At 52.6% G+C, this 13,448-nt stretch overlaps 1 protein-coding gene across 4 annotated transcripts in view; it reads left to right on the forward strand.

Moving 5' to 3' along the window:
• The window catches only part of LOXL2 (lysyl oxidase like 2), a 56,667-nt gene that overhangs the window by 37,026 nt on the left and 6,193 nt on the right, over positions 1–13,448 (forward strand). For all 4 annotated transcript variants that reach the window (XR_010376215.1, XM_064472718.1, XM_064472719.1 and 1 more), the window contains 6 exons: positions 5,122–5,273; positions 6,016–6,183; positions 9,085–9,250; positions 9,481–9,724; positions 12,665–12,780; positions 13,302–13,438. Coding sequence is in view for 3 of the 4 variants with exons in the window: in XM_064472718.1 (XP_064328788.1) it covers positions 5,122–5,273; positions 6,016–6,183; positions 9,085–9,250; positions 9,481–9,724; positions 12,665–12,780; positions 13,302–13,438 (983 nt within the window). In the remaining variant the exon portion in view is untranslated. The remainder of the gene's footprint in view (positions 1–5,121; positions 5,274–6,015; positions 6,184–9,084; positions 9,251–9,480; positions 9,725–12,664; positions 12,781–13,301; positions 13,439–13,448) is intronic.

The raw sequence follows: 13,448 nt of genomic DNA on the forward strand, positions 1-13,448 counted from the left end.
GGGAAGTAACAACACGTGTAAAGCACAGTAGTGGTGTCCAGAATCTGGAAAGTTTTAAAACGTGACCTGTCCATTGGATTTGCCAAAAAAAATCTTGCGGTGGGATGCAGGGAGCTGCTGGTGTGTTTAGCTGCATCTAGGAAACGGCAAAATCATCGGGGGGGGGAAGTGGATGCCACATGAGGGAGGAGAACACGCCGTTCCCTGCCATCTCCCGCAGCCGCAGTCTGGAAACTCTTAGCAGCGGCTGCTGATTCCCACACATTTTCCTTTCTTTTAATGTTAAACACTGGCAATCAATCAGTGCACCCTGTCAAAACTGTCCTCTGGGATGATAAGCGCTTGGTTAACTCCCTTCAGCAGCCGGATGGTCACACTGCGGTAAGAAAAGGAGCTCTTTTGGCCCAAACTCACCTCCACACGCCCGTTGCACAGGGGACTCTCACAGCTGTTAAACTCTGTGTCCATGTGCTTCGTTACAGCCGCATCTGGGTGAATTTGCTTGTTCAGAGGCTAATTTGAAGGTCCAGTATTGTGGCTGTGTCCGAGATTGAATCCACAGGGTAAAACGCATAAAGATGGGCTACGTGTTAAATCAGTGTGCAGTGTCTGGAAGTCCCGGTTGAACCAGTGACCTGTGGGGGATGAGTGCCTACTCAAAGAAGGATGGAGAAGGTGATTTATTCTCCGTTTTATAGATGGGCAGCTGAGACCCAGACTAAACAATTTACCCTTATTCACACCAGTTGTCTGAAAGGCAGATACCGAGCCCACATCTCCCACACGTGTTGTCCACTGCAACATCCTGGGAGGGAGAACATAGAATAAAACCTCAAGCAGTAGGTGTATGTATATGTTAGCTATATGGTCCTAATGCTGTTCTTACGCCTTTAGGTGATGGCGCGGGAGGAAATACAATTTTTATCATTATTTCACTCGTGAGGCCCCACCTCGAATGCTGGGCTCAGGTTTGGGCCCCTCGGGACAAGAAGGGCCTGGAGGGGCTGGAGCGTGTCCAGAGAAGGGCAGCGGGGCTGGGGCAGGGTCTGGAGCACAAGTGTGCTGGGGGGTGGCTGAGGGGGCTGGGGGGGCTTAGCCTGGAGGAGAGGGGGCTGAGGGGAGCCCTTCTCGCTCTCTGCAGCTGCCTGAGAGGGGCTGGAGTGAGGGGGGGGTCGGTCTCTGCTCCCAAGTCACCAGGGACAGGGCGAGAGGGAACGGCCTCAGGCTGCGTCAGGGCAGGTTTAGGTTGGGTATGAGGGAAAATGTCTTCACTGGCAGAGTGGTCAAGCCCTGGCACAGGCTGCCCAGAGAGGTGGGGGAGTCACCGTCCCTGGGGGGGTTTAAAAGACGTGTGGATGTGGTACTTCTACATGGGCATGGCTTAGGAGACACGGTAGTGTTGGGTTGGGGGCTGGACTAGAGGTCTTTTCCAACCTTAAAGATTCTACGATTCTATTCAGCACATAAAGCAATGCAGTTTGGCCAGATTTCAGTGCCCGGGATGGCAGCACTTACTGCCTCCACATATCGCAAAAGAATTTCCCCAAGAAGAGCAAATGTGCCCGGGTTACGTGCACCAGCACCGTGGCTCTGCCCTCTTGCTTTGTCATTTTATTGGTATGACTTTGGGCTATTTCAGTGGAGAATGTTGGACTGGATCCATCCTGCGTTCTTGGTGCATCACCCTCCAATTCTGGTCGGCCTCAATGCATTCCTCCCACTTGAACTGTTCGGCAGCTTGCAAAGTGATTAGGTCAGTGTCACCATTTCCAGATGTAGACCACAAACAGGATTTTAATAAGAGAGAAGCAAAAAAGGCTAGCTACGTATTCCCCAGCGGCCACGTTGTACAGATGGTGTGTGATGGGTGGACGCAGGGCTGGCCGAAGCGCTGAGGTGCAGAAGGTGGCCAGAGCCAAATTAATTCTGTGGATGAGATGGAACCCGATACATTTACACCTCTGCCTTTGTTGTTCTTGCTGCTGTCATGAGAAGGAAGCTTCAGGGCTCATCCTGACTCATTCCACTACACAATCGTGGAAATATGATAGAGAACATTTTTTTTTTTTTCTTTCTGTTTTCCCTGTGCCTCAGTAGAAGCCTGAGGAGGTGAGGGGGTCACCAGATGGGTCATTAAACAGTCACCCACGGTTAGCTCTGAGCCACAGGTGTGCTGGCTGCCACAGCGAGCTAGAAGGGCTCCAGATGGCAGTAGGAAGAGGCTTTTAAGCAAGAGGATCCCACCTACTGTAAATAAACCAATTACGTTTTCCTGCCTTCCAGAGTCAGCCCTTTTCTTTGACCAAAAGGAGCAGGCTTGAAGCTGGGTAAAGTTTTCTTTCTGGAGAAGCGAGCCATTGCGTTCATGGTGGGAGTCTGAGGAGTGGCTGGGGAGAGACCCTACCGTTGAGTCCCGGGGTTCAGGCAGGACCCCCTTGCTTTTTAAACTCCTCCTCCGAGAGGAGTCTAGGTGCAGCTAAGTCCAGTCTTAGTCTCAGACTTGGTCAACGGTTTATTTAATAAGGGTTGTAGAAGTCACCACTCATCAGGGTATTTGTTGTTAGTAACTAATCTGGCAGCTGCCCCGGCCGGTGGCGTTCAGTGAGAACGGTCATGCCTACGTTAACAAATAGTGCAATTTATTAAAGCAACAGAGACGCAGGTTCTTTGGGTTATCGGGGATAAGAACACTGGTTCCAAGACACACATAAATACCAAAGATACGAGTACACTGCCAGGCTACAAGTGTGCTAAACAGATATGAAGCCACTCTAATATGAAGCAAAGCAACTCTAATATGTTAGAGATTTAAAGTGACTCTGTACAGGTTTCCAATCTTACCCAAAGGCATCCCAGTGGCGGGGAAGGAGGCTCAGCCCGTCGACTGGTCCCAGAAGTCAGAGTGGTACGCGATGGGATCTTCCCCAACGCCCTCTTTCTCTTCACACATTTTATAGTATTTTTTTACCTTTCAGGTGGAGCTTGAGTGACTCTGGTCACACACACCTTTTCTATGATTGGTGCAAAATTTCCTTGCTTTACTTTTAAAAGCATAGACTAGAAGAAATTCCAAGCGTGTGCCCAGTGAGGGGTGGTCGCACCTTAGAGGCGGGTAACCTTTGGGATGGAGGTGTGTTTTGGTGTTATAATGATATTACAATGAGCAAAGTTCACCAAAAGGACAGCATTTTGTCACCAGTATGACGGCCTGTTGGCCCAGGGTAGCAAATACGCAGCGCACCAGCTCCAGGGTACCTCGAGTTCCCATTTATCGCAGAGCCTGGCCGCGATGCCCCCGCGCCGCTCCACCTCCGGACAACTCCTCTTGGAGTCAGTGCGCCAAGGTCTCCTGGCCTTGCCGACGTCTGTGGTTACTGGGGAACCTCTGCGGAATGGATTCCTCACGTATTGGCTGCGCTTCACCCCGACAGCTTCTCCAACGCTGTACCTTTCCTAAAAACATAAGTTTAATTTCTAAGCCACCTCCAGCGATTATCCCACACGAGCGAAAGGGGGCTCGTGGCGAGGCAGCGTGCGCCCGGGGGGCTGTCGGCCAGAGCACGGTTGGCAGTTCTGCCGCCGCCTGACCTCGGGGAAACTTGTGTCACCTCTGGGTGCGGATGAAGAAACGGAGCCAGCAGCAGGGTGTCGTTTCCGTGCTCTGTCCTCTGCTGATCTGAATGCTCTGAGGCAGGCAGAGCGCCCTGGCTCGGCAGAGCCCCCATCGCTCGTGCTGGGATGAGAATAGTGTCGCAGGAATGAAGAATCAGCAGTCGCTGTCAGAAACGGTAAGAAACCAGTTGCTTTTCTACCTCCGTTACCCAGATGGGCCAGCGTGGCCTCCGGCAGCCCTCCCAGACCAGGGGAGCTCCAAACACCAGTTCCTATATCTGCTGTTGGTCAACATCTTCCAGCTGGTGGAAAGGGCTGGTGAAGGGTATCAGCGGGTGGATGCTGCTTTCTTGGAAACGCCTTCTGTGGCTGTTGTCTTTCATCGCCACCATCACCGCGCTGCTCCTGGCTGCTGACCAGGGACGGGCGCACCGGCGGCTCGCAAGTGCCCGGCCAAGGGCTGCCGGGGAGCAAAGCGCCCGCGCGTCGGAGCACAGCGTCTGCCAGCGTTCCGATTGTGCCGAGTCCGGAGAGAGCACGTCGACAGCAAACTTCAGAAGTGTGTTTATTGTCAGCCTCCCACCTCTGAAAGCTTCCTAGAAACTGCTGGAGAGCAGAGGTTCTACATCTGCTGCTTGCAGGGATCTCCTGTCAACACTACCCAGTGTGTTTCCATCAGCAGTTGCTCAAGGATGACATGGGCTCCAAGAGAGGCTCTGGTGGTTGTTCTGTGATGAAAATCATCATCTGGAACCCCCGATTTATCCCCCCCAAAACTTCTTTCTGACCAGTTTCGGGCTCAGTTTGGAAATAGGAGCCGAGGGCTTTACAGGCAGGATTATTCCCTTCTCGAATGCGCCTCTCTCCTCTTGCTGTGTCTCTCTGGTGGAAGTGACAATTGTCTGCTGCCACTTGCCCAGAGAGGAACCAGATTATTCGGCTTGGCTCCCGGCAGCTCGAGAGCCTTCTCTGCCGGACGAGGGGGTGTTCGCGCTCTCGTTTCCATCGGCGGTGCCGCGGTCTGTAACGCGCACCTGCCCCAGAGCTGTTTCGCTGGCTTCTCGCACGTCCCTGTGGCGTTAATGTTTTGTTGTCCCAGCAAACATGTCTCTGTCCCGTTTAAATGTCAAGGCTTGACTGGGAGCAGGTTCCAGCATACAGACCCAGCCAAAAGGGTCGGAATTTGCAAATTCCTCCAGCTGAAGTTTGTAAATTATGTAACAACGGAAACTTGGCTTTTTCTGTGGTTCTTGTGTTTGAGTCGCAGAGACTATTGGAAAGAATTTAACGGTACAATTATTAATAATACTCTTGCAGCTTTTTGTTTTATTTTTACAATAAATCACTGGAATTTTTTCAGGATTACCGTGTTTTGAATGCTAGAGGCTAGTGTGATGTCTGCAACGTATTAATAAACCGTTATTGGGTATTTCTTGACCACACAGTAGCAGGGACAGAAGGTAAGAACCCTCTTCTTTTTTTTTTTCCTTCCTTCCTTTCTTCCCCAAGGCATGGGTCCAATTCATCTAAACGAAATTGACTGTACGGGCTTTGAAAAATCAGTCACGGACTGCAAATTCAACACAGAGTCGCAGGGCTGTAACCATGAAGAAGACGCTGCTGTGAGGTGCAACGTTCCAGCGATGGGTTTCCAGAATCAGGTGAGAAACCAAGTGATCTGGATGCGAGCCAGCGTGCGGCGAGGTGTTTTCATCCTGGAGCATCCTCTGCTCCCTTGCTGGGCAGGGCAGGGCCTCTGGCTAGGAGTCGGTTTACCTAAGCCATGCCTATTCAATTTCGATTTTAACATCTGGATTGTGTTAGACAGGAGGGCAAATAAGGATGATGCTCCCTTTTTGTACTGAGCTTTGAGCTCCTCCCAGTGTGATGGGGCTTATAAATGAGTGAAGTGCCTCTTCAGCTGCAACCTGTGCAGTCCAGTGGCCCTGTAAAGCTGGTGCACGTCCCTGTTGTGATGGGATTTGGCTGAGGCTCGTTTCAGTGGTACCCGGGTGGCTGCTGACATAGGAGCTGCTGGCGTCCTTGCCACGTGGAGCTTAAAAACTCTGCAAAGCAGGCACGGGTCCCTCTGAGTAAATGCTCCTGCCAAAGGCCCAAAGGGAGCGGAGGGGGGGAAGCTTTCACAGGGGGTGTTACGCTCTTGCAGCTGGTACGGGCCACTTTCAGATGCTGGGCTTGGCGCGGCTGCTCCCAGCCCGCGGTGGGAGATGAAGAACCAAACTGCATCAGCCGGCCCGCTAGCAGCTGAGCTGAGGTTTCTGGGCTCAGTGACTTTAACCACAAGCCTTGAGAAGACCCCGAGCGTTGCTTGCCCAGCTGTTGCCTCTTCCCTATAAAGTTTGCAATGACGTTTATTGACATATGACTTTTCGTGCCCTGCAGCTGCGTCTGAGTGGCGGCCGCAACCCTTACGAGGGCCGGGTGGAGGTCCTGGCAGAGCGCAACGGCACTCTGAAGTGGGGCACCGTCTGCAGCGAGAACTGGAGCACCGTAGAGGCCATGGTGGTGTGTCGGCAGCTGGGGCTGGGCTTCGCCAGCCACGCCTTCCAGGTGAGACCCCGTGCCCTCCCGTGCGTGCCTTTCGGATGTGGTGGCATGTGTGTGGTTGGGTATGGGCTACTGGAGGAGGAGGAAGGCTGCTTACAAAAAAAAAAAATAGACCCACAAACCACAGCATTCAGCTTCAGTGCGTTAGCTGGAGAGACCCTGAAGGTTAAACCTCATTGCACAACAGCTGTTGGGGGAAATTCAGAGCAGAAACAGCTCTTGCAGCTCTGGGCAAAGCTGCTGTTTTCATACTGCTGCGGGCTCAGATTTCCTGGGAAGCCTGATTCCCTTAGCCCTGCCTGGGCTGGTGGTTACACGCAGTTTCTTGGCCCACCCTGAGTCAGTGGGGAGTTGAGCTCCTCAGGCTGACTGAAGTGTGGAAGCCAAGTTTAACCTGGTGTCAAATCACTTAAAAACAGTTTGATTTTGCTCCTCCAGTTACTTCTCAGCGCGGCGCGTACACTGGCACGTGGCGGAGCTGAACACGTTTCTTGCTCCTCTAATGACAAATGCCCCAAACCCTCCCTGCTCGCACACGGCTAAGAATGGCACTTCAGAAAGGGATAAAAGCTACCAACTAACAAGCTTGGGATAACCACAACGGAATAAAGCGTTCTTTCCCGGCAAAGCTCTTTGGTGCAGTGAGCAGCAGCCTGCTGTGCTGGCTGGAGGAAAGCAAGCAGCAACCGTAAGAGCTGGAAGGAGGGAGGGCAACAGCTTCCCACCCAGCTTCCAGAGGGATAAATCGGCATCAGGTGTAAGTAGGTGTAGACCAGTAACCCTGGTGCAAGACACTCTTCTGTGCTGATACATCCCTCAAGCATCACAAGGTGAAAGAGGAGCAGGCAGACCTAGGTGTAATGGTAGATTTTGAAAGGAAATATATAACCTCTGGGCCTTTATTGAGGTACCCAGAAACCAGGAAAATGGGGATTTGGGCTCCTAAAATAAACTGGTTTCTCCCTAGGACAAAGTAATCCCCTGCCAGAGCCTGCTGTCTTGCTGTGCTCTGGAAATGCAGCCCCTTTGAGGCATTTCAACCGAGAATCAACAGTTGCCAGCAGCTTGGGCAAACTTAGGCTCAAACAGCCACTGAATAAATAAGCTTCATGTGTGTTTATATAGATGGAAACCCGCACACAGAAAACAGCCTTAGATCAGTTCTGGAAAGAAAACTATTTTACCCAAACAATTTCCGGAAATCAAAAACTCGGGCAAACAAGTAAAATGTGGTTCAGAGAGCGGAGGCTGCCCCCGTTCTCCCAGCCTGGTCGGCTCTGCTGTATTTTTGAGCCGTGTCTGGCCCGCTCAGCATTCGGAGGCAGCCAGCTCTGCTGGGCTGCAGCGATAAACCCAGTAAGAATTAACATCTCTGCTGACTGCCTGCTGGTTTTGTGCAGGGAGGAACAATACGGCTCTGAAATGACTGATAGCGTCAGCATCCTCGGGGCCGGGGGTTCCCTACTGAGAAAGCGGGGGGGGCTGTAGGCAGAAACGGGTGGTTAATGCTCTGCCTGGAGAGCCCAGCCCTGCAATGAGTTTGTCTTTAAGGAGTGACCAAGCCGGGATCCAGGAGGACACGCTGGGCTCGTGGGCAGGCAGATTCCAACCAGCGTAACGGTTATCCGCGGCCAGAGGGGGGATCTGCAGGTCCCCGAGGGACGCACCGGGGTTGGACACCCAGGAGGTGAAGGCTGGAGCTGCCTGTGCCACTGGTGTAGCAACCCCCTGCGCTCAAGCCGGTCCCTCCAGCTGATTTGCTTGTGTAGCTGCCGAGCAGAGCACAAGAGCTGAGGATAGCCACGTACCTTGAACACTGGCCTTTCCAAGTGCCTGGCTCTATTGACATAGCCCTGGGAGTCCAGCAAGAAACGACATTTTTTCCTTTAGCCGAGACTGCTGGTATTTAGAACAGAAAAGGCCCTTATGCATATCCCGGCTGCACCAGCTACACGAGCATAAAGCTACACTGTGTAGAACAGGGCAGCCCTCTGTGTGTGTGTGTGTGCAGAGAGTGTTGCTAACAGGGTTAACAAACAGCCTGTTGCAATGGAAGCAATGGTACAGATGGGTTTTCTTTTCCTGGAAACGTGCTCCCAGTTTTGACACTAACAGATCTGTTGGGGTTTTTTTTCCCCTTCTTTCTTCCCTCCCCTTCTCCCAAGCTTTGCAGTTGCAGCTTCATCAGGGTTTAGCACGCTCAGTTCTGTGAGTGGTGTTATGCTGTGAGTTAATTTTCTGTCATTCCCACAAGTTTTGTAAAACTGGGTGATGAAGAGGAGTAGGGAGCAGGGTTTGAAGATCTGTGAGTCCCCCCCTCAGAACCAAGAGATGCTGACCCCGTTAGACCTGCTACTCCTCAAATACCTTGTTTCCGCTGGCATTTCCAGCATGGATGTTAATTCTGCCTCCCCTCCTCATGCAAGCAGACCCTCTGGCATTACTCATGGCCCTCCCAAGTGCACCGGTGTCATGAGACAGATGTGGTTTAATTGCTGGGTGTCTCTCCCAAAGGCACAGCCTAGATGACTTATAACAGCCTGAGGATGAATTCATCAGCTGGATGGGCAGAACATGGTGGAAAAGTTATTTTACAGCTGGATTAAAAACAAGCAGAGATTTAAACCAGCTCAGAAACAAGGAGAGAGATTTGCTTAATGCTGGTCAGATGTTCAGGGCAGGGAACATGGTCAGCCTGGGTTTTAATTCCAGTCCCAGCCTTCTGCTTAAACCGGCTTGGGCTCATTCCCCGAGTTACTCTGCTCCAGCATCCTTTGGCAACATCTGTCTCCTTGACAGCGTTGGCTCTTGCATTGATCTTCCCCGGAGGGAGAACGCGAGTTACGGGGGGATGAATATTCCTCCAGCAGTCCTTGAAACGCCTTTTTCTGCCCTTCTGCCCAGGAAACCTGGTACTGGCACGGAGACATCAGCGCTGACAACGTCGTCATGAGCGGCGTCAAGTGTTCGGGGACAGAGATGTCCCTGGCCCACTGTCGTCACGATGGAGCCGATGTCTCCTGTCCCAGAGGAGGGGGTCGCTTTGGTGCTGGCGTGTCCTGCTCGGAGAGTGAGTAACTCGGGGTTTATTTCATTTTGGCATAAGCGTTTGCCCTGAGATACACAGGAGGAGCAGGGTGGGCCGTGCTATGCCTTGGGTATGTCAAAACAGTGGCAAATTGCTGCTGATGGGGCTGAGAAATACAGTGCAAGAAAGGGGCTGGCCTCCACCTCTGGCAGACACTTGTGGGGTTTTCTTAGTAGCCCATCAGTTAATTTCAAACCTTCCTGCCTGCCCAGCTGCCCCTGACCTGGTGCTCAACGCCGAGCTGGTGGAGCAGACGGCCTACCTGGAGGACCGCCCGATGTTCATGCTGCAGTGCGCGCTCGAGGAGAACTGCCTGGCCAGCTCGGCCGTCAACACCTCCGTCACTTCTGGGTACCGGCGCCTGCTGCGCTTCTCCTCCCAGATCCACAACAACGGGCAGTCCGACTTCCGCCCCAAGAACGGCCGCCACGCCTGGGTCTGGCACGACTGCCACCGGTGAGCGCCACGAAAATGGTTTTACGCAACCGGTGCCGCCTCCCGCTGCCCGGGGGCGACCGCCTTGCCACGGGAATAGAGGGCCGAACCGCGGGAGCCGCGGCTGCAGAGCCGGGCTGTGTGTTAGGGCAGCAGAGAAACCCGCTTCTCACAGTAGGAGTTATAGCTAAGACCCGGTACGTGAACAAGACCGATGTGGAGCTCTCGCTGGGAGAGCTGCATATGCACGGGCAGTATATACATGGGAGTACGCGTATGTACGGAAGGAAGCGTGTGCCTGCGAGCCCACTGTGTGTAGAAGGATGCAGCCATCTGAGTTACTTCCCTCACCTGGGAAAGGACTCAAGAACATGCTGTAATCCCACTTTATTTTTGTTTTTTAAATGCATCTCGACTCCACTTAAACCATGCACAGCTGGGAGGTTGTTTTGTGCTTATTTTTGACAAACAGTAAATTCACCCCCATAAAGGCGTTGTTTTTCCGGGGGAAGCTGACAGTTTCAGCCAAAGTAAATCAAGGGGGAGGAAAGAGAGCTGGAACCAAGCCATCCCAGATGCTTCGCTCCTGAAACGATGGCTTGTTACAAGGTTGATTTTCTCTGATTTGGGGTAAAAGGGAGCTAAGTAACCCTCAGTGCACAGCTGCTGTCCTGCCACTGTTGTAAGACTTTTGCTTTGCGAAACCATTAGAGCAGTAAATTCTCAAATCTATCAGTCCTTTATAGCGGCGGGCAGCAGCGTGAGCGAGGCGAGGCGCGTAGGTAGTGCCGCCTCAGCGCCACTAGTCTGAAGCTTCAGGTCGTGGTGGGGGGCACGTGTTGGCCGCTTCCCCTGCAGACAGGTCGGTTTGTAACGCTTGCAGTCGGAGGCACGAGCGGAGCTGAAACCTCGGCAGCGCAGAACCCGAGGTCAATAGGCAGAGGTATGTTTAGGGGAGGAGGAAACCTGGACCAGTGCACTGCGTCTGCCTTTCTGGCCTTGCGGGGAAGGGGCTGGGGGAATCCGTAGGTACCGCAAGGCTTCGAGCACGTCGCAGGCTGGTTAAAAAGGAAGGTGCTTGGAGCTCTTTGGGAGGGACTGTGTAAGTGCGGTGACACTGGGAAAGGATCAGAGGCTGAGAGCCATCTGTGTGCTTTAAACTGGGCTCTGTTTATATGGAGGAAGATGAACTCGGATCCTCTTCAATCTTTCCAGTCTGTAAACACCAGAATGTAAACACCTCTCTGAATGATTCAGACGTGTTTCAGAAACTGAGTCAGACTTGAGAGCCTCAAACTTTTATCAGGGGCAGCCAAATTAGCCTCAAAGTCAACAGCTCGGGTGCTGCAGAATGCCTCTTCTCTCCTAGCTGCCTCGCTCCACCACTGGGAGCTTCTGTGGAAGCTTTTGATGTGGAAGTAGAACAAAAATGGGAAAGACCTGTAGCAGGGAGAGAAATGTGATTAACTTCTGGCAGGTGGCTATTTTTTTATTTGGTTAGGGGAAAGGCAGGAAGAAGAAAAGGGAAGAAGAAACCCACTCTCTAGAGGGAAAATTTCCTCCCCTTCCCTCCTTGCTCCTCCTTTATCTGTCAATATGTCTGCAGAGCGATGCTCCAGTAATGGTGGCTGGAAGTTTTTAAGTCATGATTAGTTTTACAGCTGGAAAGGAGAGGATTTCTGCACTTTTTTAACTCTTCAGCAATGGCTTTTGAATTCCATGCAGTTGCCTTGCTCCTCAGAGCTGAGCTACACAGACGGGCTCTGGTGTGGTCAGCGCAGCGTTCCCGTGGCTGGGGCAGATGTGCAGGGATTTAAGGACCCTCTCCTGTTCCCCGCAATGCGCTTGCGCTGTGGGTTTGCTCCCCGTTCCAAAGCTGGGATCAAATTCAACGTGTTGCATCAGCATGACCCCATTTACGCGCCCAGCCCTGACCACGTGGAGCACGCGCTGTGTTTTAATCGGGTACTTCCATCCGCTTCCTGCTCCGCAAGTCCCACGGACTTCAGCTGGACCAAAGCACAGGCTCAAATTTTTGCTGAACCGACAGTGCGGCATAGAAAAAGGCAAGTTCCCAAGTTCACCATCACCCAAACCCTGCCGTGGTTTAACTTTGCTAGTTAAGGGGTTACAGCCCAGACTGCGTGCTCCCCCTTAACTGTTGCTGTGCCCGGCCGTGCCGGAGCGCTCCTGATAGCCCAGCTCAGGCTGAGTTGACACTAACGCTTCCCCATTTAATATTATGAAACGTATCGTCTGCGAGCCCAGCTGCCAGGTTGTTGAGATCCGAGTGGAGCAAGCGCTGAGAGAAGCTGGTTCCATCTGTTGTTAGTTTTCTGCCAATAAGTTTATATTCTGCGTCTTAAAAATAAATAGGAATAGCCAGGTTGCCGGCCTGGGTTCATCCAGCTCCGTTTGCAGCCTGTTGTGAAGGAGCAGGTGAAATATTTCTTGGGCTGGTAAATGACAGGACCACTACAGGCGATGATCTGGCTGATGATGGCTTTGATTCCCCGCCCCACCCTTGCCACTGTGGGATCACCCTGTGTTTTATAAAGGCTGGGGCAAGGCTCTCCCCTGGAACAGCTTTAGCACTTGATACAGAAACAAATATCCGGGCCAGGAGCCAGCGGGTGGGCGGCATGGGTGACGGTGCCATGTAGATTATGCCCAAGGGAATATTCCCTGGCTGTGATTTCTCTCATTCTTCCCCTTGTAGCGCCGCTTGGCCCGGAGCACTTCGTGTGTTGTCGTGTATTGACCCCCGTGGCCGTGGGGAGGGGGCTGGGAGGTGAAATGCTTGGCCGGAGGCATGCAACGGCCCGAAGAGTCGAGTCTGGGCTACTCGCACCCAAGTCATCGTGCCCTGGCCGCTGGGGCTGCTGTGCAGCCCTTTAGGCCTGGCAATTAAAGGGGTGTCCGGTTTCCCTCCAGCTAATTCTCCCTGTCTGTGCCCTGCAGGCATTACCACAGCATGGAGGTTTTTACCCACTATGATCTACTGAACCTCAACGGAACAAAGGTGGCTGAAGGACACAAAGCCAGCTTCTGTCTGGAAGACACGGAATGCGAAGCAGGTATATTTGCCAGAGCCCTTTGTGCTGGGAATTTATTGCTGTCCCCACACAGGTGACTGGCCTGAGCAGGGCTAGAACGTGCCTGAAGGAGCCAGAAACCAGTCCTGAGGGTATGTGTGTATGGAGTGGTCTCTGCGGGTATGGGAGAATCCCCAAAGGCCCCACGTGCTGAGGTTTTCGGAGCTCAGCTCCTTACATCCTTACTCTGAGCTGCTCTGAAAACCTAAGTGTGCATTTTCCAATTCCTGTAAAGTGTGAAATTCCAAAACGTGCCTCTGGGCGATGAGGTGTGGAAGGTGGCAGCTCCCTCTCCACTTGAGCAGTACGCGTATTTCAATACAAGGCCTTGAGCAAGACGCTGCTGTATTAAATCTCATCCCAAATATTGTGCCTGTGGCTTATCGCTGCCTGTGGGAGCTGGCGAACAACTCGCCCTTCCTCTGACGTGTCTGAGGGTGGGCAGTTCCCAGCCCGACTCGCCGTGAATCTAACGCTTTGTGCCTTTGACTGTTCTCATTTAGATGTGCAAAAACAGTACGAATGCGCCAATTTTGGCGAACAGGGCATCACAGTTGGATGCTGGGATGTGTACCGTCACGACATCGACTGCCAGTGGATCGATATTACCGATGTCCCACCAGGCGATTACCTCTTCCAGGTAGGGGAGG

This window comes from Phalacrocorax carbo, chromosome 24, assembly GCF_963921805.1.
Source record: "Phalacrocorax carbo chromosome 24, bPhaCar2.1, whole genome shotgun sequence".
Taxonomy (NCBI): Eukaryota; Metazoa; Chordata; class Aves; order Suliformes; family Phalacrocoracidae; genus Phalacrocorax; species Phalacrocorax carbo.